At 36.3% G+C, this 24,353-nt stretch overlaps 2 protein-coding genes across 6 annotated transcripts in view; one reads left to right on the forward strand and one right to left on the reverse strand.

The window, feature by feature from the left end:
* The window catches only part of pip4k2aa (phosphatidylinositol-5-phosphate 4-kinase, type II, alpha a), a 51,151-nt gene extending 45,020 nt beyond the window's left edge, over positions 1-6,131 (forward strand). The window contains exons 7-10 of the mRNA NM_001128702.1: positions 321-434; positions 534-774; positions 2,382-2,485; positions 6,004-6,131. Of these exons, the coding sequence (NP_001122174.1) occupies positions 321-434; positions 534-774; positions 2,382-2,485; positions 6,004-6,084 (540 nt within the window). The 3' untranslated portion in view covers positions 6,085-6,131. The remainder of the gene's footprint in view (positions 1-320; positions 435-533; positions 775-2,381; positions 2,486-6,003) is intronic.
* Positions 1-24,353, reverse strand: part of skida1 (SKI/DACH domain containing 1) — a 36,322-nt gene that overhangs the window by 8,635 nt on the left and 3,334 nt on the right. For 3 of the 5 annotated variants that reach the window (XR_015524877.1, XR_015524878.1, XR_015524879.1), the window contains exon 2: positions 23,413-23,539. Coding sequence is in view for 2 of the 5 variants with exons in the window: in XM_087309424.1 (XP_087165550.1) it covers positions 18,716-21,097 (2,382 nt within the window). In the remaining 3 variants the exon portion in view is untranslated. Of the gene's footprint in view, positions 1-16,462; positions 21,234-23,412; positions 23,540-24,353 lie in introns of those variants that run through there. The other 2 variants (XM_087309424.1, XM_087309425.1) reach the window with 2 other exon arrangements.

Genomic DNA, 24,353 nt, shown 5'->3' on the forward strand with positions numbered 1-24,353 from the left:
CTAGGTTATTTATACCTTTACAATCTTTTACCGGTTACTTTCATCTTTAACTCTATTCATTTCCTTTGTAGGCCATTCTGAGAATCTCTATATACAAATGTAGACCAGCTAAATCTGCCAGCTCCCTCATTTGTTCATTCGTGGGTCTCTTGACACTACACGCAGCTGAACACAGTGAACAGCCTCTTATTTGTGAATCTATAGCACCCCCTGCTGCGCTACATCATATTACTGCATTTGTTTGAATGTTAAAGATGAAGCACTTAAGAGTCTGCGAGTGTGAGCATAATCGGCTAAACACTGTCCCTTTTTTCAAGCAGGCTAAAGAACTGCCTACGTACAAAGACAATGACTTTATCAACGACGGACAGAAAATATACATCGATGACGAGAGCAAGAAAATCTTCCTCAATAAGCTTCAAAAGGATGTGGAGGTAAATAATTCAGGATTTGCTTTTGCACTAGATGAGTCATTTGTCTTGTGCACTTCCTCAATCTGTTGTCTGTTTTTCCTCCCTCGTCTCTCCGTTCAGTTCCTAGCCTTGTTGAAGTTGATGGACTACAGCCTGCTGGTTGGGATCCATGACGTTGAGAGGGCAGAACAAGAGGAAGTAGAGAGCGAGGATAATGAGGGAGAGGAGGAAGGAGAGAGTGATGGAGGGATTGTGGGCACTCCTCCTGACAGTCCCAGTAACACTCTGGACAGCACTAAACCACTCTCGCCGGGAGATTTCGACCCCAATATTGACGTCTATGCCATCAAAAGCCATGACAGTGAGTGGAGCTAATGTGTTGTCTTAATGGGGCCTTCCTCTGTTTTTGACATATGCCATAGCTTTACAACAAAGCAAACCACATTTAATTACCAAAACAACTTTTGTAAATGCTCCTTACATGCATCATGTCCTTCAAGATTATGCTTAGTGTCTAACTTTTCACAGCATTATTTGCCTGGTCATTTTGGCAAATCTTTAGATGTTGCTCTTCTGTAATGCTGAGTTCAGACAGCACGATTTTCAAAGTAATCATGTCTCGGATGTTTTCACACTGCGTGTCTATCTTTGGTAGCATTTCGTCAACGCTGTGTTTTTGTGGCAAGATGGATTGACGACCGGGTGTTTGACACACTGCATGACTTTACTATAGGAAGAATCACCGACAACCAGGGCCTCAGCAAGCTCTAGGCAAAGGACGATCACGCCGCCCTCAACCCGACAGTGCAAACAGAAATGACCGGTTATCAAATTGAAGAGCGGGTGTTGAGGGAGGTGCTGCGGACACCGCCTTCTTTATTCTGCCGCCCAAGGGGCGGATATAACTGAGGCGGCGGGGGGTGAGGGAGGTGTCGCGGACATAACTGAGGACGCAGGTGTTGAGGGAGGTGTAGCGGACGCCACCCTCTTTATTCTGCCGCCCTAGACAGTCCCCTAGGTAGCCTCTATGGATGCGCCAGCCCTGCCGACAACTCTGTCTCAGTCCACAAACTACATCTCACAATCAAACACATGTGAGAAGTGACATGGAAAAGGTTACGTAGAATATCTTGTGTTATGAACTATCTAATGAGAAAGAAGCCTTTAGTGGGGTAGAAAATGTACTTATTTTGCTCACCTGACATTTTTAAAGGGAAGTAGCAATTTTCAAACTTTTTTCTTTTTGGAGCTGGTTGTGGTATTTCTCAGATGACACATCAAACAGACATGGGTTCTCCTGCTAAATTTCCACTAGCTTTCCCTCCATTCCGAAGTCCAAATAGACCGAAAAGAAGCCCTTGTAATTTCTCCCCAACACTCCATCTGGCCTGCAGAGACCCATACTAGTGGATGCTGCTCTCTCATTGGCTGTAGGTAATTGTTGATGTTACTTTCAGTCAGAGCACATTTCACATGGCATGATTTGAATCGCGGACAGCTCCAGATATTTAGCACGCCAAATATCTCACAGGTGTCAGCGACTCATCTGCGATTCTCTCAGATCTGACTGTGTGATTGTCACTCACGTGAACGAGCACTGATTTGCCTGTGATTTCAGGCATTTGTCAGCGATTTCTCAAACTTCGGTGAAACGTCGGTGAAAAGTCATCATTTAGTCTGAACTCGGCATTTGCGATACTAAAACTTATTTTCCCACATAACACTTAGTTTTCTTATGTTTCTGATCATCCATGCATGTTATTCCTAAACCTAAAACCATCTAAGCTGTTTTCACAATCTAATAGGCTGACCACGTCTATAGAGTCAGATGATGAACATAATATTAATAAAATGAAACATTCTGTTAAATAACAGCCAGCTTTCACACATAAGCCACTTATTTTTTCATTGTTGAATATCCTGTTCATGTATCTTATGATAAAAGCCTGTCATAAACCTCCTCCCCAGATTCTCCAAGAAAGGAGGTCTATTTTATGGCTGTTATCGACATCCTCCAGCATTATGATGCCAAGAAAAAGGCTGCCCATGCAGCCAAGACAGTAAAACATGGGGTGAGTGCTTTTTTGTTGTTGTTTACATTTAAATATAATTGTTGTTAATATTTTAAAAATCCCATTAACCTTTATAGCTATTACACTAAAAATACCTGTTCATGGTAAAAATGACAGCGGTGGTCATCATCATCATTTTCAGAAAGAAATACTGTGACTGTGTTTCTGATATATGATGTGTCAGTACTTTTACGCATTGTATTTCACTAGGTTCTAACATAAATGTGTAAACTAACTTTATACTAGGGCTTCAAGATATTGTAAAAATTTGACATTGCAATATTTACTTTTTCGGTGAGATATATTGCGATTATATTTTGTTATACTTGGAGAGAATTTTGGGTCACGATGTATTTTTTCAGGTTCAGTTCTCGCTCTTAGCAAACCACTTTGACTTTTGCATCAATAAACTCCTCATTTGCTCCTTATTTATAATTATTGAGGTAGTTTAGGTATTGGGTAGGATTAGGGATGTAGAATAAGATCATATAAAACATGTGCTTTTATAAGTACTAAAAAGCAGCCAATATCTCAATAACATGCATGCTAATAAGCAATTAGTATATAGTGAGAATTGGTCCCTAAAGTGTTACTGAATGTATTAATTTTGATTGACTGGGATGATTCTGTAGGAGAGTTAATCATGCATAACATGTAATACACAAACTACAAGAATAGATAAATGCAACAAAGCAAAGACAAAAGTGAAATAAACAGTGCATGCATTATGGTTTCTTATATGTAAGTGTAAATATCACACTGCAAAGATCTGCAATATTGATGCTGAAGCGATATATTTTGCAGCTCTACTGATTACTATCAGAAAAGTACAGGTGGACATGTGATGCCATAAACACTGACAAAACACTGTCAGGGTAACAGAAATGTCTCTCAAATAAAGTGATTAATGCTCACTCGTTAATATAAATGCAACACAAAACCAAAATGTACATAATTATTGTTTTAAAAAATTGAAGAAACAAAACTGTTTAAAGATAAATCGTGTGATTGTACCATTCAGAAACTGTCAATTACTGGTTTTCTCCATAGACTTTATTGGAATTTGTAATAAAAAAGCATAAATTGTTTGTCTCTTACAGTATATTACATGCAGTACATATAATCTTTTTTTGATATATATATATATATATGCATACAGTTGAAGTCAGAATTATTAGCATTTAATTAATCAAAAATACAGTATACATTGTAAACTTTTATTGCACGATAAAAAGTAGTTTATAATTTAATATTTTATTCCAGTGATTTTAAAGATGAATTTTTAGCTTCTTTATGTCAATCTTCAGTCACACGATCCTTCAGAAGTCATTCTAATATTTATTATTATTATTGATATTATTATTAATGTATTAGTAATAAAAGCAATAATGACTGGACTAATAATTTCATTTGAAGCTACACACAATAAGAAATCAGTTATTTAAAATTTGTATGTATGTATGTATGTATATATATATATATATATATATATATATATATATATATATATATATATATATATATATATATATATAGGTATATTTAGGTAAAATGCCCAAATAACAGTGTTTTTCTCTAATGTGTAGAAGAAACATTAGCAAACTTTGAAAGTATCCAAAACAATAAAAAAATATAATACAACTTAAAACCATTTTATACATGAGAACATCTTGTTTAATAAACAAATTCTGGGGAAAAAATTACTTTTTATCATGATTTACTGAAGAAACTCCCTAAAATGTCATTGTGTAACAACAGATAAGATAAATAAGACAATATTTACAATAATAGTCCTTTCTTGTTATTTAAAATATTTTAACAAGCCCAGCTCAGATTAAGAATGTTGTTTAATTTTCACATAAATGTACTGTTCTCACACTCAGTGACAAGGCGACATTATTTCACAGATATTTTGACATTTCAGGAAAGTTATTTGAAACATTAAAGTAGACACTTTTAAGACACTGCTCGGCATTATTGAGTACACCCCATTTTGAAAAACAATATTTTGGTCAATTTCTCAGTGAATATAGACAAGGTATTTTGGTGCATTTAAACAAAACAGATTTATTAAAATAATATTTTAGTCACCAAACAGATTAAGAAATAGAAATAGAAAGATAATACAATTAAATTCAAGCAAAGTATTTTAAAAATAGTAATAACAATAATAACAAACTACAACATTTCAAGTACATTTTTCTTTTTTTTTTTAAATATTTAATATTTTTTCCCTAACACATAAATTTGGATGTACTAGTTTTTGGACCGTTATCGCAAGTTATTTTGTTAGATAAGCTCCAGATTTGGCTTCAGTACTGACTAATCTAATGTATATGCACAAATATAATGTTGTATAGCTTCCTATTAAAAATTGAAATTTAAAAGATAGATTTGTGAAGGGTGTACCTATATATGCTGAGCAGAGCACTGTGTGTGTTTATATATATATATATATATATACATACATATATATACATACATATATATATATACATACATACATATACATATATATATATACATATATATATATATATATATATATATATATATATATACATATATATATATATATACATATATATATATATATATATATATATATATATATATATATATATATATATATACAATTAAATTCAAGCAAAGTATTTTAAAAATAGTAATAACAATAATAACAAACTACAACATTTCAAGTACATTTTTCTTTTTTTTTTTAAATATTTAATATTTTTTCCCTAACACATAAATTTGGATGTACTAGTTTTTGGACCGTTATCGCAAGTTATTTTGTTAGATAAGCTCCAGATTTGGCTTCAGTACTGACTAATCTAATGTATATGCACAAATATAATGTTGTATAGCTTCCTATTAAAAATTGAAATTTAAAAGATAGATTTGTGAAGGGTGTACCTATATATGCTGAGCAGAGCACTGTGTGTGTTTATATATATATATATATATATATATATATATATACATACATATATATACATACATATATATATATACATACATACATATACATATATATATATACATACATATATATATATATATATATATATATATATATATATATATATATACATATATATATATACATATATATATATATATATATATATATATATATATATATATATACATACATACATATATATATATACAGACAGGGGTGTAGTGGACATTTTAAAAGTGAGGGGGGGCAGCTGTATAAAATACAAAGGTATAAATTCTTAATTACCTGTTTCTAAATGTTATGTCTCTAAAAGTGTGTATCCCCCCGTCTGCTATGCATATATATATATATATATATATATATATATATATATATATATATATATATATATATATATATATATATATATATATATATATATATATATATATATTCACTGAGGAATATTTTGTAGAATTCCCCGATGCACTTCATTCATCATTTATGCTCCAGAACACATGCATGACTGAAACCTTTTATAGAAGCATCCACTCTCATGGTTTTTTCATCTTAGGCCGGGGCAGAGATCTCCACAGTGAACCCAGAGCAGTACTCGAAGAGATTCTATGATTTCATCACTACCATCCTGCCCTAGTCTGAAACAGCTGAGTCCACTGGGGGGATGAAGAGAGGGACGCCAGCAGAGGGGTGCTGAAAACCTGCTCTGCCACAGGGGGGCACCCCTACCGCAGCTACAACCACCATTTGTTTACATTTTGATTTCATTTATTTGTTCTTTGTTTTTGTGGGACCATGAGAGTGATGGAAAAGGACAACAGTAGAACTGTTTTTTGGGGGGGGGATTGGGCTTTTTTAACTGCTTTCTTATGCATGCCCCTTATTCTCATTTTTTTGTTTGTTCCAATTTGATATTTTTCTTGCCTTTTAAATTGCAAGAGGACGGATGGTGAGACTAAAGAGAGCCCATGTGATGGTCTGTGGCACAGTTGGTAGAAGAAAAAAAGAGGCCAAAACCAAACGCTGGTCTCTCACCGAATCTTCCATCATCACACACTTAGTTCATCAAATTCTAACACTCGGCTGCCGATTAGCTTTTTCCACCAGTTTTGTGGACACCCACAGCAAATACTCGCTAACTTTCTTTGCTCTCAGTTCTCTTCTTGCTCTGGACAGAGTAACCAGAAACACTCTTTGAGCCATTTACAAAAGGATGACCCATCACCCCCCCACTTGCCTTGTGTGGACAGACATGAATCTGTTATGCATGTTCCTTCAGTGTTCTGAGGCGAAGGTTCTGGTAGGTATTTAGTTTTTTTTGTGTTTATTATTTTTGTTTGTTTGTTTGGTTCTGCAGCAACTTGACAGGAGGGAGAATGAAGACACTGAGGCAGCAGGATCGATCAGTGCTTTTGCTTTGGTCATCAGTGAATTCTGTTACATTAGTGATTCAGTTGCCATCAGCACCTTAAACTGTTGCACTTTTTCTTAGGATCACTCGGTCTGTTACGAGCTGCAACGATAGCACTATGAGGCACTGTTCAACGCAGCCTTGCCATTTCACGTGTTCTCGCGCATACGCTTGTTCTCAGCAGACAAAACATAGTTTACCTCTCGCATCGTACCAGGACACACCGTTTAGTTGTGTTTCAGTATTCCATTGAGGTTTGGGGAAGGGGTGCTTTGTGTATTTTTTTTTCTGTCTTTTTAAAACATTGGTTGTGTTTGAATTTGTGTGTGTCTTTTGTTCGCAGTTCTTTTGAACGTTCAAATTGGCAGCAAAAGATGAACTGATTTTGCACATGATGAATGGAACCAAAATGTTCACGGAGTTTGTTGGTTCTGCAGTGGTATTTACAAGGGAAATTTAATACATGTAACAGGAGAATACTTTTGTAAACGGCATTGAATTAGAAGCAGGTAATATGACTTAGAGATTAACATTTGTTTCTTAACTTTTCTAATTGAAAGAGAGAAAACGCCTCGTGTTTCTGTTGGTCACTTGCACATATTTTACATTCAATTTTAATTAAGCACCACTCTGTGATTCGCTCAAAGTGTTCTGAGAAATGAAGAATGTTACTATTTTAATTCATTCAGCACAAGTACTGTCTACAAATGAAAAAGAGGAAAAATGCATGTTGCATTATTTTAGTATTCAGTCTGGACGTGTCCAGAGATGGTCTATATTCCATGCTTTTCCGCCCCTTGCCCTAATCCCCAACCCCAGGTCTATTTTTGTTTTTTAAGATGGTTCCATACCTGCTTTATACTGTGTTTTCAATGTATACACTGTGCAAGAGTCGTGCCTTTTTACTCCAAATTATTTAATTCTGTATTTTTTAATCTTTTTTTTCAAACAGAAGTAAAATGTTATTTTCTAATATTTAGGGGTGGTTGAAAAAATAATCCTGATATTTTCAGTGTTTTTTTTTTTTCGTTTTTTTTCTCCTCTGATGTTTTGATGTTTCTTCTGATGCTGTTGCTTCAAACGGGACACAAGACATTACACGTTCTGTTCACAACACAGCAGCACTGAAAATGGTCACAATTTCTCCTTGACTGGCTAATTCTATGTGCAAAGCCTTTTGGACAAGAGTGTGCATTGTGAATTTGTTGATATGAGTAGGTGTGGCTCTTGTTATAGTGTTAATTGTAAATTGTGTTCAGGCTTTCTCGACGCATTTTTATCTGGAAGTATTATACGGCACCAATGTTACGGCGTCCTTGGTTAGTGTTTCATTTTCTTAATAAACTGAGCGCTGCTTGTGCCCTTGGGAAGCCATTGCACAGTGGGGGAAAAATAACCTTTTTTATTGTTCTCATTGGGAAGAAAACAAACCCTGGTCTTCTTGGTTGTATTAATCACAACAGAAAAAAAAAACAAATCTCATAAACTTGGGCATGACAAAAGAGGCTGTTTTAGCATCAAGACTTTGATAGTGTCGTCAGAGCATCGCTTCAGCTTCTGATACTGGATCCACACGCAGAGATATATATGTGAATTTCACTTAATGTGAAAAGTGCTACAGTCAGATACAGCTTCACGCCTTCTCAGAAAGCCCTCCACTTTGTTCTTCGTTTGCCAAAAGCATTCTTTGCTCAATGTGTTCGCTGATGGATAACTCATCGCGTAAGCTTTGGGAAAAATGTAATGTACTTTTTAGCAATTCGATTTTTACTTTCTAAACATTTACGAATATCGCAAGCGGATGGGTTGTGTTTTGGATATGCAGGTTTACACGCGTGTCGAAACAAATAAAGAACAATCACATCGTCTGTGACTCTATCTAAATGGGGAAGGTAACAGGAGTGAAGGGGAAGCGCTGCATCACACTCACAGAAATGAGTCTAAAATCTTGAGAGTAACCAAAGGGGAGGCTGTCTCATGTGTTATGATGTAAAACGATATACACTCCATTCCATAAGCATTGCTCAAAACAATAAAGCACTTTGTCTGCGATTTGTGGTGCAACGTGTCATGTTTTCTCATCTTTTAAATATATTTAATGTCTATCTGAAGTAATTAAGATAATTGTTATTATATAATAAACCATTGCACTTAATAACAATGATATCGTTTGAATAAAGTGACAATCGTGGTAAATTGGAAGAATTAGCTAAACAAACGTAGGATGGATAAATCCATCTGCATGTGGTTACTTCGATCATATAGGTATTCAATTTATAAATTAATTCATATAGCCTATCTGCATTATCATATATGTTCTGATTACACACAAACACGTGAGTGCATATCTATCTACACACACAAATACACATACGTTTCCCTGTGATGGGTTGCAGCAGCAACGACATCCGCTGCGTAAAACAGAAGCTGGATAAGTTGACGGTTCATTCCGCTGTGGCGACCCTTGATTAATAAATGAATTAAGCCGAAAAGAACGTGAATTAAGGATAATGCACACGCGCGCATGTGTTGAGTGTTATCTAGCCTAATTTTCTTTATTAATTTCAGAGTAGGCTATATGGCCGAAGAAGCCTATTAGTTGACCTTTTACAGAGTAGACGCCATGTTTAATTTATTCACAAATGATAAAGGCCGCACGGGAGAAACGTCTTGTCAGGTTCGATGATCGTACTGTTCTTCAAGAAGCAAAACTGAAAATAGGCAACAAAACTCGAGAAAACCTATTGTACAGAGGTGTGATCTATAGGTTTCAGACTGTATAACGGATGTGATTATGAGTATCCGACAGTCCAACATAAGTGGGTTTGTATATTTATCTGTACCATTTTATGACAACACATGGCGTCTAACATGAAAGACATTTATACAGCCTTTTGCGCCCAGTACAGGCCTGTTTGTTGTAAGAGTATTTCGGACTGGGCATCAAATTAAGAATTAAATATTTTAGCTTTTTTTAAATAATAAACTATTTAACATTTTCTTTCAGAATAAATTCAGCATACGCTTTTTAGCCAACGCAACAAATGAGGACGACATCAAGCAATTTACACAGGCAATAGCCTTCTCAAATTAAGTACTGCACGTTCCTGTCTTTGTAACATTAGAAGCTAGAGCGAGGGATTAAAAAAAAAGGTGATAAACAGAAATTTTATGTCAACTAAAACCAAACATGCTAAACACGTTAAACAGTTTCAAGAATCTGGACTGGCAACATTGATTTAAAGGAATAGCATGAAGAAGCCTACACACCAGAATGTTTAAACCTAAAACAGTCAAATCCGTCTTTGGAAACTCCTAATTTTTTTTCTTAGGCTAGATGTTAGTGGAGTAAAAAAATAGTTGTTTTAAATTCAATGTTTATCTAGTTAAAGTCACATTCATCACCTGAAAAAAAACTTGTAGTGGTTGGCATTTCTTATACATTTCTGCAAATTAGATTTTTTTTAATCAATTTTATTTGTTAATTATAGCCTACATTATAGGCTAACATGTAGAATATTATTTGGATTTACGATAGGGTCAAAAGTCAAATATTTTGAATCGTTTAGACGTAGGAGTTATTCTGAATGCTAAACATACTAGTTTAATTCACAGTAGGAACAGTTGATTTACCGTGTTTCACTAAGGCCTGTAAAGCCTCATCATCTAGCTTGTGTAAATGACGAGCCAAGTTGCTCATATGTCTACAGAATTTTTATTGACCACCTACTAGATATGATGAATATTTAGTAATAGATGCATTTTAAATCAGTGTCATGCAGCTTTTATAATACAGTTTTGAGGTCCAAATGGAAATATATATATATATATATATATATATATATATATATATATATATATATATATATATATATATATATATATATATATATATTTTTACATATTAGTTTGATGTCCTTCCCTCTGAATGAGCTGTGGTTCAGTTTTCCTATTCCTATGGAGCGACTTTAAAAATCATCTTAAAACAACGCCTACTGACAGGCCATTGGCCTGCAAGGCTATTTAGACTGCTTATTTATTACTGTTCTGTAGAAATATATAGCCTATTATATTGCTCCTACAATAAAGGTAATTCTCTATGCGTTTTAAATATACACATTTCACGTGCCGTATAGGCCAATCATATGCGTTAATAGAATAATGGAAGAGCATTGAGTTTCTATGAGATAGCAATTGTTTCGTACTTTTTTAGTTATGCATCTTTCAAAAACTAAAAATCGAACATAGGCCGAAAGAGAAACCACCGTTATTTCCACAACAATTTCATTTTAGAAGTATACTAATTATGTTATTTATTCTATGCTATATAAAACAAAAATACAGCTATAGGGAATTTTCCTGTAAAACCATCTAGCGTTTACTTGTATCCAATTTTAGGCCTTGCCTAACAATACACGTAAATAGACTAATGGACTGACTTTTATCCCTTATGGTTAACAAATAAATCAATTGTAGGCCTAGGCTATTTCGCAATTTTATGAACCCAATTTTTTTTTATCAACATCAAAATAAATCTAATCTGCCTTGGAAAGAAATATAACCCTATTAAGCGGTAAGTATTTAATTTATACCATTGTTTGCCAGGGTCAAGATCGCTTGGTGTGATTTGTTCGTTCCACCTTAAATCCTTTTGTCCTCCCCTTTAAGAGAAAAGATATCCACACGTTCCTGCCCGAGCGAGGGCGCCAAATGCACGTGTAATGACAATGCGCTCGACGAGACGAACTGTCACTTGCGCTTCTGTTCTTACTCAAACACGTCGAGACCACGGCCGTTTTTTATAATTTATGTTCACGCAGTTCATGTATACCCCACGACGCAGTGGCTGAAAAGTTTTTTTAGGTATAAGTATACTGTTTTACGTGCTTATTCCCACCCTCACATTGGCTACACCAACCATTTCGTCTCTTCGGCATCGGCTTTTCCCACAACTGTTCTATATTACATGTTTACAGTATAAGACGTCTTTAGTCAAATTTTGTATAGGTAAAGGGAAGTTAAAAGCCGACATTAGCTTAAATAATATTAATATTATCGTTAAATACAACAAATGGCATGCTACACACGCTTCAGCGAAATGAAACAAGCATATTGGTCTTTTTTCGTTGTTTTTTTACTTTTGCACCGTTCAAAGACACATCTTTAGGCTTTATTAAAGCAGTGATTTGTGCCAACATTAGTCGGTATATCAAGGATTTGAATTATTTCTGGCTGATATTTCGCACCGCTGTGAAAATGCCTAACAGCAATTCGCGTTCGGCATTAATGTATGCATAAACAAACATCCAAGCTTTAAACAGAAATTCACATGTAAAAAAAAATTGACCAACAATACAGACCAAAAGAAACGAACGGAATAAAGGCTATACTGTCGTAGCCTGCTGTGCGAGAAACGACTGGACCATGTGGCTGCAGTTCAGAATAGTTGTAGGCTAGGGATTTCTTTTCTTTTTTATACGGATAATTTTTGACAAATAAAACGTTGTTGTTTTCTGATTAACAAATCCACCTGCATCTAAAGATTTTGAAGAGCCAGGCGAAGTGCGACGGGTTAAATGGTTAATCGATTTGGTTTGCTGACATCCAGGGAGGAACAGGTGATTTTATTTTATTTTATTTTTTTTGGAAGGCTGTTCTGTTTTAAATGTGGAAAAAATAAATTCATTTGCTTGAGCACTTTATTGGAATCGGTTAAATTATACATGTCCCTAACAAACTGGTCATTTTAACAGAAATGCTCAACTTAAATACACGTTGCAATAAAATCAAGTGTAAGATTACGTTGTGCGGTTACTCAAGTGTTGTATTTATTTACCGTGAATAAACCTCTCCGCTTATGTGTTTGAACGGTGAACTTCTAACGTGTGGTCTGTTTGGAATGGTCAATTATGAAGGTCTGGCTGAAAAGCGGAATATATTACTGACTCACAGCACAATTTTTCATCAGTGTTATGAAAGACGCACGTCACCCAATGAACAAGTGTTTTGGGAGATTGTTTTAGATCAGTGCTTGTTTTTACAAGTGTTTCTGGAAAAAAGACGATCAAAGGTGGTCATGGTAGAACTGGAATTAATGCTTTGTTTCGCTTTAGACAAACTAGTCACTAATTCTTTCACTAAAACTATCACTAAGTCCTTGACGCATGAAATATACTGTAATACTTGTCCTTAAAATAGTTAAAGAGCTTTAAAAGCAGGACACGCAGCAGGTTTCAAACACCATTTTGTTTTGGGTGAATTGTCGTTCTCGTTTAAGTTCATTTATCAACCATCGTCCTCAAACATGCATCCATTAAAACGCAAAAGACAATATTTGACCTTATGACTTCAGGCTATTTTTACCTTACCAGTCGCAATAGCAAAATTGGTCTAAAACATTTTATACGAAATCCACTTACAACCCTAAACGTCTTCTAATATGACAGCGTATTTATTGTTTAAAAACGGGTCAATTAAACGTGCAATGCTTTTATCCCAATCCTAATTTTAATTTCTATGTGGTGCAAGTGCACTTTAGGCCTACATCTTCCTTTTTAAATAACTATTTCGGATAGAATTTTACCGGCAAGATCATATAAACCCTTTAAGAGTTCAGGTCTAGGCCTATTTTTCATTGATTTTTTTTATAGAAAATCAGAAGTCTACGAGTACAATAAAAAAGTTGTTAAAAATCAACTATTTACAAATTGACAGTTTCTGGAGCGTTGAATGAAAAAAAGATTTAAAAAAAAAAATTAACTCGTGGATTGAGGATTAACGCACGGGTCAAATGGTCATTTCTTTTTTCTAATTATATTGTTAAAAGAAGCAAATTATTAATTAAAGATGTTTTGAGTAAATAAACTTGATGACTACTGACAATCGTTGAAACTGCTGAAAACGCTCAGATTCACTCTGTGGTTAAAGAACTGACTGCGTTTTCAACAGCGTTCGTATTCAGAGAATAATGACTGATGATCAGGCAGAACAGAATTTAAATACAATGTATATTTTGTCTTAAGCAGAAAAGCAGTATCCTCTTCAGAGTTTGTGTGGGGGCAGGTCCTTTCAGAATATGCATTCAGTTTATGCAGATAACGTAGGAATCTCTTGCCATGAGGCCGATGAGGACCTCTTAAAATGTTCTTTATTGACCTCGATTGTCCCACCAAGAACCTTTAACACCCACAAAACCTTTTAATTGCGCAAATTGTTCTTATGTGCATACTTTTTATTAGATCATTAAAATGTAGCAAAGACAGTTATTTTAAAAATGATTTAATGGGAAATTCTTAGAGGAACCCATGATGGCTCTTCTATATCATAATCTAATTTTGGAAACATTATGCAATCAAGCAGAATTAAAGATATGTGAATACGTCATTGCTTTAAACGCAATCACGTTTCCTCCTTAACTAAACTATTTTGATAGCTGGTTTAGAATCGCCTTGATAATAATCCTGCAATAGGTCTATAAAAATTTAATTTTGTTTTCACTTTTCTTAATATGTTCCTCCTTAAATAATCTATTTTGGTAACGGATTTAGAAAACATGCTACTGATCCATAACATACAATTTTATTTAAAAAAAAAACTGCTGTTCTCACTCCCTTACACTAACACACACATACAAGCTTGTTTAAAGACGGTTTTGAGTAACTCGGTGGAGTATGGCATTAAACACCGATAGCTCGAACTAGTGTTTTTGTTGTGGGATTAACAACATGGTGATGAGTTGTTGTTGTTGTTGTTGTTGTTTTTTTGTTGTTGTTTTTTGCTGGGCACATAACAGCATTTTCCTCCCACGTCCTGATCCCATTACAAAAGAAGCTTCCACGAGGGCGCTTATCCTGTTGGTTAAACCACGTGTCTAAATAAGAATATTTTTGTAATTGCATTAGTGATTTAATAGTTACGGTTTGCGATAAACCAATATTTGCTGTTTATTGCCAAATGAATAGGCCTATACTTTTTCAAGGTGAACGCAATTAAAATAAAAATTCTTACATTTATAAAAAAATAATAATTAAAATATATACTTTATCCGCAAATTACTTTTCTTTATCCCAGAGTGCAGATCAACGACAGTTTAGGCAGAAACTTGTTAAAAGACAGAAATATATTTTCCTGTTATATAGACTACTGGAGGCGTGTTGATTTCTGTGAATGACGCCTCGAGTCCTTTCGATGAAATCAGGCCTCAGAATCAGCCAGCCAGCCAGTAGGCCAACGTTAGCTGTATAGGATCCGTCTCGCTGTGCAGTGTGTTCGCCTTGCTATATTAGTTCATTATCATTTCTAATTTCTCGGTATGTATCTAACATAAGCTCGTGATATGTCTGCGTTGGTTAAAGCAGCGCAGGTGGTGATGTGTAAATCTGACAGGCATTTTTGTACATAAGCTACATATAATTTATGACAATATTGTTGACTAATGAAAATACATTTTACACCAGTATTGTCATTGAAGTCCTTACACATTAGGCTATATACACACTTCACAAGATTACTAAAGAACTTAGTCCTACCGCTACCGTGTATTTCTATTGTGTGACAGATTTATTGCCTTAAACTGTTTTGGGGAGGGCTGATTTTCTTGTAGACGAAACAGCTGTGTATGAAAGCATCAACGTATATTTTAGCTGTAAAATATTTATTTACTGTTGTTGCAACATTATTGTATTTCAATTATGAGTATTATTACTAATATAGTACTATTATTAGTATATTTTATTATTGTTGTTATCATTATTTTGTTTTGTGTTGTCTTTTTGGCCTAAAGGCCTGAAATTAAACAAACATGATTCCAAACACAACCGTATGCTACAGAAAAGTACAAATCCTCAAAAAAAACAACAACAACAACAAAAAAAACAGACTTGTTAATGCTGGAGTATATTCTGGTTATCTTAGAATACAATACGTGCAAAAGTATATTCCCTTTTTCTTAAGGTCTACTAATAAGTGGCTACAGCCACTAGTTTATCATATGACTTCGTGTGTAAAAATCACCAGGTTTAATTTCTATCTTATTTTTCACCATTGATAAGGAACTCTGTTGCGATGCATATTCTGTTCGCGCCTTTATAGTATAGTATTTGTGTTTTTTTTTTTTTACTTTTTTTCCCAAAAATGAAGCTTTGTCCTTCTTTTCTTCCCCCTGCTCCTCTGTTTAGCTCGGTTTGGATAAAATAATCTAATCTGTAGTCTATCGTAATATTTTTAAAGTTGTATCTAAAAACTAAACCAGAAACATTATTCTGCATTTTTTCCTTCTCACATACATATTAGACTGTTTTACGATGTATGACATGGTATTACAAGATAGTAGACGTCTTAATTTGAAATGTACTGTTTTTTGATAGACGTACTCGCTTTTCTCTGTTATCATAGCTTACCTTTGCGCGCTCTTGTCTGAGCACACAGAGAGCATGCATTTTTTCAAAGCCTCTCCCACCAACATTTATCTTTACAATAAACAACTTAAAGTTTGACCTTACATTTGCCTGAACCACATAACACCACAAGAATTAACCTGAACACTGAAAATTATAATTATAAAAATTATAATAACAATGAATAGCAATTAAATGAACGATGATCATTTCATATCACACTCAGATGTATTTAATGAACATTTTCACCATAAAAAGAAAGAAAGTGCTTCAAAATCCACCTCACGTTTTCAAGTTTTCATTTCGAGTGCATTTATCCTACACAACAATGGTATACAAAAACAGGAAAAATCACAAAAATAAATATGCATTTTTATGAACAACCAGTGACTTAAGTTGAAGAAAAAAATCATGTCAAAATCTGACCTCAAGTATTGTGGTAAAAACAGAGAGATAACAAAGCCCTCCATGACCAGATATAGCCCATCATGATAACATTGAGTCACCGCCCATTCGCCCATTTCTGTTCATTGTAAAGATTATGAAACTCAATAGGGCCGCTACATTCTGTTTAATTTGGCTTGTTTTTAATTAAGTCCTCGGAAGATGGGACGGCATTGCAATTCAGTCAATCCGCTGTGCACTTTGGCACAGAATGGAACAGAAAGTTCCTTTAATACGCTCAAGAGAGCGGGCATTAAATAGACGCGTTACAAAAATATAGAACCACTATTTTTAATCATTCACCTGTCAGAGTGTCGCACTATATCGCACATTGGAACATTCACAAAGCAAATCAGTTTCACTTAATAGGCTACATGGTGTATATCCAGGTATATCCCGAATTGTACACGTTATTCAAAACACATTACACGTAAAGGGCCCATGCCTTAATACGTTTTAGGCCTATATACCCTTTAAGTTTCTTACGCGTTTTCCAGAGATTGACGTGAACCTGTAGCCTCCCTTTAGCCAAATCTGCATAGTCTTTGCCTATTCATTGATAACTCACAGGCTTTGTACTTGTGTGTGTGTGTGTGTGTGTGTGTGTGTGTGTGTGTGTGTGTGTGTGTGTGTGTGTGTGTGTGTGTGTGTGTGTGTGTGTGTGAAATTAGAATGCAGTTGAACATGTTCACTACTTAGCAATAAAATAAAATAAAATATTAATGTAGTTTACTGGCTAATCCAATCACATACTTTGCGTTTAAAGGCCTGCTTTTGAGGCAGTCTGCTTTTGCTGAAGTTAACAAATGTGGTACGTTACAGTACATTCATCACAAGGCATTACGGAGCAAGGTACTCTAGTGGAACACAAAGTTAGCACTTGAATGTTTTTTTAAGTTTACTCTCTTTCGAGTACCAAGGCAATTCATACGCTTGGAAAATAGGCCTAGTTAGGAAAAACACAATCAAAACAACATACGAAAAAGACAAGGCTACTTGAGTCAAACAGAAATAAACATTTACTTAGCATACCCTGAACAGAATGTGTGCATTCCACTAAGCACCGAGGTTTTTCTTTGATTTCGTTACGTGTGAAGACCAACGCAAGCATTTATCGGTACATGTCTCCGCGATTAAACCGCAACATTTATAATAAAACGACTAAAAAAACTCTCAAAATCAAACAAGAAAAAATGAAAAAGCACCAAGTTAATTTGTACTTATTTAAAAATGTTTTGGGGTAACTTGCGATGGCTCTTTTGCGTAAGACTACAAATAAAAACACATCACTAATCCACATTAATAGGCATTAGCAAAGTGCAATGCATGGTAAATTTGTGCTTTAACCGTTCTATACCTTTAGCTAATGTGCTACAGAAGGAGTTTGACTTGGTGTTTTCCCTCTATTACATCGTGCAAATCAAACAGCTCTTGATTGTCAGTTAGAGGGCCATTGTGGTGGGCCTACCGTGGGAGTCATGGTGTGCCGCGTGTGAGTGACACAGCCAGACGCCAACAATTGGGGAGCACCCTTAAAATGAATAAATAAGAAGGGTATAGATCATCGGGCTACAGTAATTCAGAAATACAGTATGTGGATGAAGCATGAAGGGGAAGTACAAAACATTGGCCCAAAATATACCGACAAAGATGTTTCAAAAACAAAAATCAGCATTTTAGTTGACAGACCTGATAATCACATAATGCCATCCTTACGAGAGATGGCTAACCCTGCCTGTAAAATAAGCCAACATTTGCTCTGTGAGTCTCAATCAGGTCAAAAACAGTCATAATTTCTTTCCCCCTATATCAGCTTATTAATACCTCTGTATATTCCCGAGTTCTGAACCTCCATGCATAAAACCAGCCTGCAAGATATGATGACAACGTGTGTGCTATACATAACAGCAGGCCAGACACGTATGCATTGAAACAACAATGAAAACAAAACAACTAACGGGTATCAGTGCTTGTCACATTTTTAAGACATTTCCCCGAGCTAAAAAAAAAACAACAGTTCAAGGGATAACAGAGGCTTTCCTGAATTTGTGGCTTGGAGGGGGAGGAACAACTGAGTGACCGAGCTGCCATCTCCAAACTGGGTGAGAACGAGGAGGCAGTTGGTTACTTCTTAAAGAGTTCAAAGAGTAAGCGGGACTCAAATCTCCATCGTTGCCAATAAGAAGGGCCGGTGGAGAGGGAAAATTCGCCATGAACCTGAAGGGCTTTTTCAGAGATGCTACACTGGCACTTGCCCGTTTGCGTTTGCTCGTGCCAGCACAGTCTCCACTCGATATTTCACTGCTAGCGAATTTTCCAGCAGAACGGGAGCTCCGGTCAACTTTTGAAGCTGATTTCGCAGATGTCCTCGCACTTTCGGCTTTTTTACCCAGAAGAAGTGACCTGTAGTTTTTCCGGACTCTTACACCGTTCTTGCATTCCTCTTCTTCAGAGCAACGGGCGTTTAAAGTGCTTTTTGATTCCTCGTTACAGGCAGGGTGTTTTTGACCAGAGCTCTCCGCGGCTTTCCAGTGGTCAGTTTCCTTGAAAGGATCGCTGATGCACTGGCCATCAGCGTCATTATCCTTACATTGATACTCCGGGGGCTGTTTTGCATATTCATAATCGTCAAAGATGTCCTCGACTTTAATCTTCACGTTGTTGAGTAAAAATGGTAGCGTTTTTACTGCCCTGTTGCCCTCATTGTTGATGAGCTCCTCGGCCTCAGTTTTGATATGTTTTATAGGTGAAGGCAGTTTGAGGGAAGTTTTTACTTCCCTCTTGAAATTTGCTACTAATGAAAGATTGCTGTCAGAAGACTTACAAACCGTTATTTCTTTGTCCGGAACACAGTGGGAGATCAAGCCTTGGGAGCATTTGTTTGCAGAAGCCGGTATTCTTTGTTGGGGAAACGCCTTGTTCCCAAGTGTATTGGGTGTGAGCCTGATCTCCTTAATTTTGTTAGAATCTGTTGTCTTTGGATCATTTGAAACTTCAATGCGCAAGGGTGCTTCGGAATCCTCCTTTTCTCGCAAATCTGGAAAGCAGGTCCGCACCGAGCAGAACTTCTGCACATTATTTGCGGCATCACCATTCTCGTGTGCGTCACCGAAGTCCGATTTCTGAGTTTTGCCAGTTCTTTCGCAATCCAGAGTAGTCGTTAAACCCTGGTTAGTAGCTATGGTCTGCACATTAGGCCTGTAGTGAAATGTTGGCTGCAACAGCAGAGGTGCTTTTGTGTTGATACTCGAGAACCTTGCACGCCTGAAACGAATACTCTGCACTGAAACTTGACTTGACACAGAGCTCGATTCAGACTGAGAGGAGCTCTCCTCGTCGCTACTGACATCTGAAGAATCCGACAGAGATTCATCCTCCTCCTCCTCGTCTGAAGTCCCGGAGTTGCTGGTGGTAGAAAAACTCGACCCGAAATCCGAATCGTTGTTCACCCGTTCTGAGATGGTGCTAGATTCCGTGTCGCTGCTACAGCTTTCCTGAAAATGCACAGTGTTCCGAGGATCGACGTAAAATCCATGTTCGAGGTGGTGAAACTGGCTCAAAGATCCGTTAGAAACTTTTGGCTTACAACACTTCGGGACGACCAAAACCGGATGACTGCGTCTGCTTCTCGACCAGAGCTGCCTCGCGCTGCTCTCGCGCTTCCTCTTCCTTTTGTAAAGTAGGTCTGCGTTGCCTTGGTGCTTTGCCGGCGCTGCAATGGCGGACTGATAGAGCAGCGGCTGCCGATTTACAACGTGCCGAATAAACGTGTGTTTCTGATTAAAAGCCACATAGTTGTCAGGTATTTGATCTGTTTCATAGTTTTTAAAAGGTGTAGATGCCGACTTCGCCACCGGTTGAAAGTCACGGGCGAAGGATTTGCTATAAATTTGAGGTAGATTTGAGTGACTGCGAGAAACAGGATCTTGTCGAACAGCTTTATTTTTGAATGAGAACGTCTGTGGAACGCCATGCAAACTTAGCCAAACTTTCTCTCTCCAAAAGTCACTTTTGGCAGATGTGTAATTTTTCCCGTCGCACATTTTCTCTGAGGAAGTTTTTGTCTTATCCCTTCTTTTGTTTGATTTCAATACGCGCTCAGTTTTACATGAAAAATACAGTGCCTCAACGTCCTCTCTTGAAATAAGAGTGCATTTAGCTGCGTGGAAAGCTATAGAATTTATTGCTTTGAGCTTTCGTAGTTCCTCCAGGTCACAGTGATGCTTCTTCACGTTTAAATGGTCCATTCGTTTGTGTACAGTAGTCCGCGGGATATTTTTCAAGAGGTCGGTGAAGACTTGAGAGAGAGCAAACATTTGTTTGCCTTTGATAATCAAATAGCCAAGCTTTACACCCTGCATTTCCTCAAAACCGGATTCCAAGTCCCCCATTTTCTTCATTGCATTAATTCCAACATTTAGCGCGATGGTTGTCCTTAAAGCTTTACTGATGCTTCTTTATTTCAAGGCATTCAGCTTACCGGTTCAGCATGGCCTGTGACATGTCCACACTGCGTGATGAACAAAAAGTTCTAGTCTAAATAGAAAAATAAAAAGCAAAATGGCCTGTTTGAATTAAAACAATCAGTCCATTGACCTGAGCACTGCATGATCGATGGAATGTGTGTGATGTTGCCGACAGGCTGGCTGCTGCCTGTCTGAGCTCCTATACCTGCGCTCCCTCAGCTCCCTTCCCATTTGGCCATGAGGAAAAGAGGAAGGTGAATAGCACTGCCAGTGAGAAGGATAAAAAGCGACGAGAGTATGGAAGGGAAAAGGAGAGGGAGTGAGCGACAGAGTGAGCGAGGGAGAAAGAGAGAGCAAGGAGAGAGAGAGAGAGAGGGGAAGAGAGAGAAATAGAGCCCAAAATGCAGCTGCTATTCCCGTTGCTGGTTTAGTCGCAAATAAAATGACAGTGGGAACTGAGCAAGGCCGGAGACACCTTCATCAATTAATGCCCCCAAAGTCGAAGCTGATTGGACGTTACTGACAGGTGATGCAATAAAAATGGATATTCCACCCCTGGCCACCCCCACCCCCAAGCAAATTAACATATTGTTGTAATCCCACCTCTCTTAGAGCAAATAATTTGCTCGTGATAAGTTCATGCTTATAAATTAATACTCGTCATTTTGTTAAAGTATTTTTTTTTAAATATTGTGTTGTTATGGTTGTGAAAAATTATCGATGCTGACAGATAAGTTCGTCTGACTCATCATATGCGCAGGTTAATATTTTTTTATGTAGACAAATTAAATTGTATTTAGACAAATTAAACAGACTTCTGTTTTCGGTATCACGTTTCCTTTTAAAAGCGTTTCACACCACTTTATATGTTCAGCATATATAGGCCTATGCTTTTTCAGTAAATTAGTTTAAACGAACATTTTACCTAAAAAATTTAAATAAAACCAGGAATGGGTTGGCAAGTTAAAAACCAAATCAAAAATGGTCGCAATTTACCAACATCAAGGTCGTTTGTTTTCAGATGAAAAGACATTTGTTTATAGTGTTTATTTTATATTTCTTTGACGGGATATGATGTATCAATGAGATATAGCATACACCACAATGTGTGTGCGAACGTAGCTTAAATGCGTGTAGATCATGACTTTTCCGACTTGACAATTGATCCATATTTAAATTCTAAAATTAAAACTCATGAATCAAGCTATAAGAAAGATATGAGCAAATAATGAAATATACAAAAACGGAAGGATTTGTAAGTCTGCAGGTGAAAAAGCAAACTACACGGTAAAATACTAAGAAACAAAACAAAAACTACACTGTATTATTATCTGTCAGTCAGAAAGATTATTAAATCAGACTTTTTTGTGGTCGAGCTTTTTTTTTCACAGATCAGGCAGGCCTACATCCCACTTCCTACTAACGTGAAAGAGAAAATAACGGGTCTTCACAAGTAAAGACTTCCCCCTCCCCCGTTTGTGTCAGTGTACAGACATATGCCGTTTTACTGGCGAAGAAAGAGAATGAATAGAAAAAAGTAAACCACAACCGAATGCATTTTTGTCAGGCATTGCATTATGTGGAACTACATTCTTCCGTTATTCTTAAATGCAAACGCACTCGTTTTTACTTAAGAAACTTACAATGTTGGGAAACATACTCCTGGAAGAGCAATCAGTAATTACATTGAGTTTACGGCAGAATGCATGCTTCTGAGGAAGAATATTATAGGACAGGTAAACAGGACGGGTGTATAAGGCCTTGCTTTTTTACGCGTTTTTCCTAGACTCAAAACGCGATTGATATTTTTCAGCCTTTATGTTTGTTCTATTGTGCAATGAAGGTAAAGAGATTACGCATCAATTTGTTCAGCTTAAATCATTCCAAAATTTGAATGCAAATGTATTGTCGTTGCTACCACCCTTAACACATTGAATATTTTGAAAAAGCAGAAGAGTCAGAATACTAAACCCTCTTGGCCATCAGCAATTGATGAGTCATTGTTGTAAGTGCTAGCTTGTTGCCGCGTTATTGCGTCCACTTTTACCTGATTATTGCGTGCAGAGTGCTATGCACAGTGAAAATGGATAGTGTTAACCACCACCATTGCACCATTTAGTGCAAAATTCAACATTGGTATTTGTAATAATGTACACTTCCTCACCACACTCGACGGGCAGAAGGTGGCAACGTAAATGAACTCGAGTTTATAAAGATTTTCAAGGGAGTGTGTATCCTCCAGGCTATACCTTTCCAAAAGAGTCTCCTGTTGATTCAGAGCACGAGCAGTTACACTCCTGTTAATCCTTCCAGCGTTGAGTAGTGCCAACACAATCTCACGGCAATTCGTAACAGCTCCTGGTACAACTGCTTGGTCTAACAAACGGACAAACAAATTGTTTATATACCAGCAAATAGCCTACTTAAACAACACAGATTTTTATTGACAAATATTGCCAGCAAATATACGTTACATATCTACAAAATAAGCGTAAGCCTGCTAAATTTATAGATTTATAAGATCGTTTCATTTAAGCTCTATATTTATTATATCACTTGTTCACAATTTAGACTCAAACTTTGTTGAAGTTTTACAGACGTTTTGACACGAATCCTAGGCATTCTCTAAAAAACGTTGGATTTGCAATAATAAGCCATGTAACATTTTTGTTTTTCTCTCGCAAGTATATAAATGTCATTTGAATGTTCTACAGTAGCACTGTTAACAGTCAATTTTTATCAACAACCTCCACTGAACTTTTTTCCAAGGGGCACACATCATTTGAAAGACAACACGCAGGTCCCGGTCCTTTGATTCTGAAACCTCACAGCTTGAACAGCCCTCAATTGTGACATGAGTGATAATGATTGATCTTCGACCCAGTGTGCATTCATCGTCGTAGGTGAAGAGTTGAGAGGTTTGAAGAAATTTTTGCTGTCTTGTTTTAAGTCTACTTATTTCAAACTTAATCACTTTTTGTAAAAAAAAAAATCACGTTAATTAAGATTATCCAGTGATCCGTGAATGAACGCGCACAGCTTTTGCATTTATTACATCCAATAAATCCAATTGACTGGAATAGCGTTGAAAACATTTATATAGGCTTATAGCCTGTTTGTATGTGTTTAATTTAGGCTATACCATATTTTGCATGGCATGCAAGTAAATCATTTAAACATGGCTACATCC

This window comes from Danio rerio, chromosome 24, assembly GCF_052040795.2.
Source record: "Danio rerio strain M-AB ecotype USA chromosome 24, GRCz13ab, whole genome shotgun sequence".
In the NCBI taxonomy this organism is placed as follows: domain Eukaryota; kingdom Metazoa; phylum Chordata; class Actinopteri; order Cypriniformes; family Danionidae; genus Danio; species Danio rerio.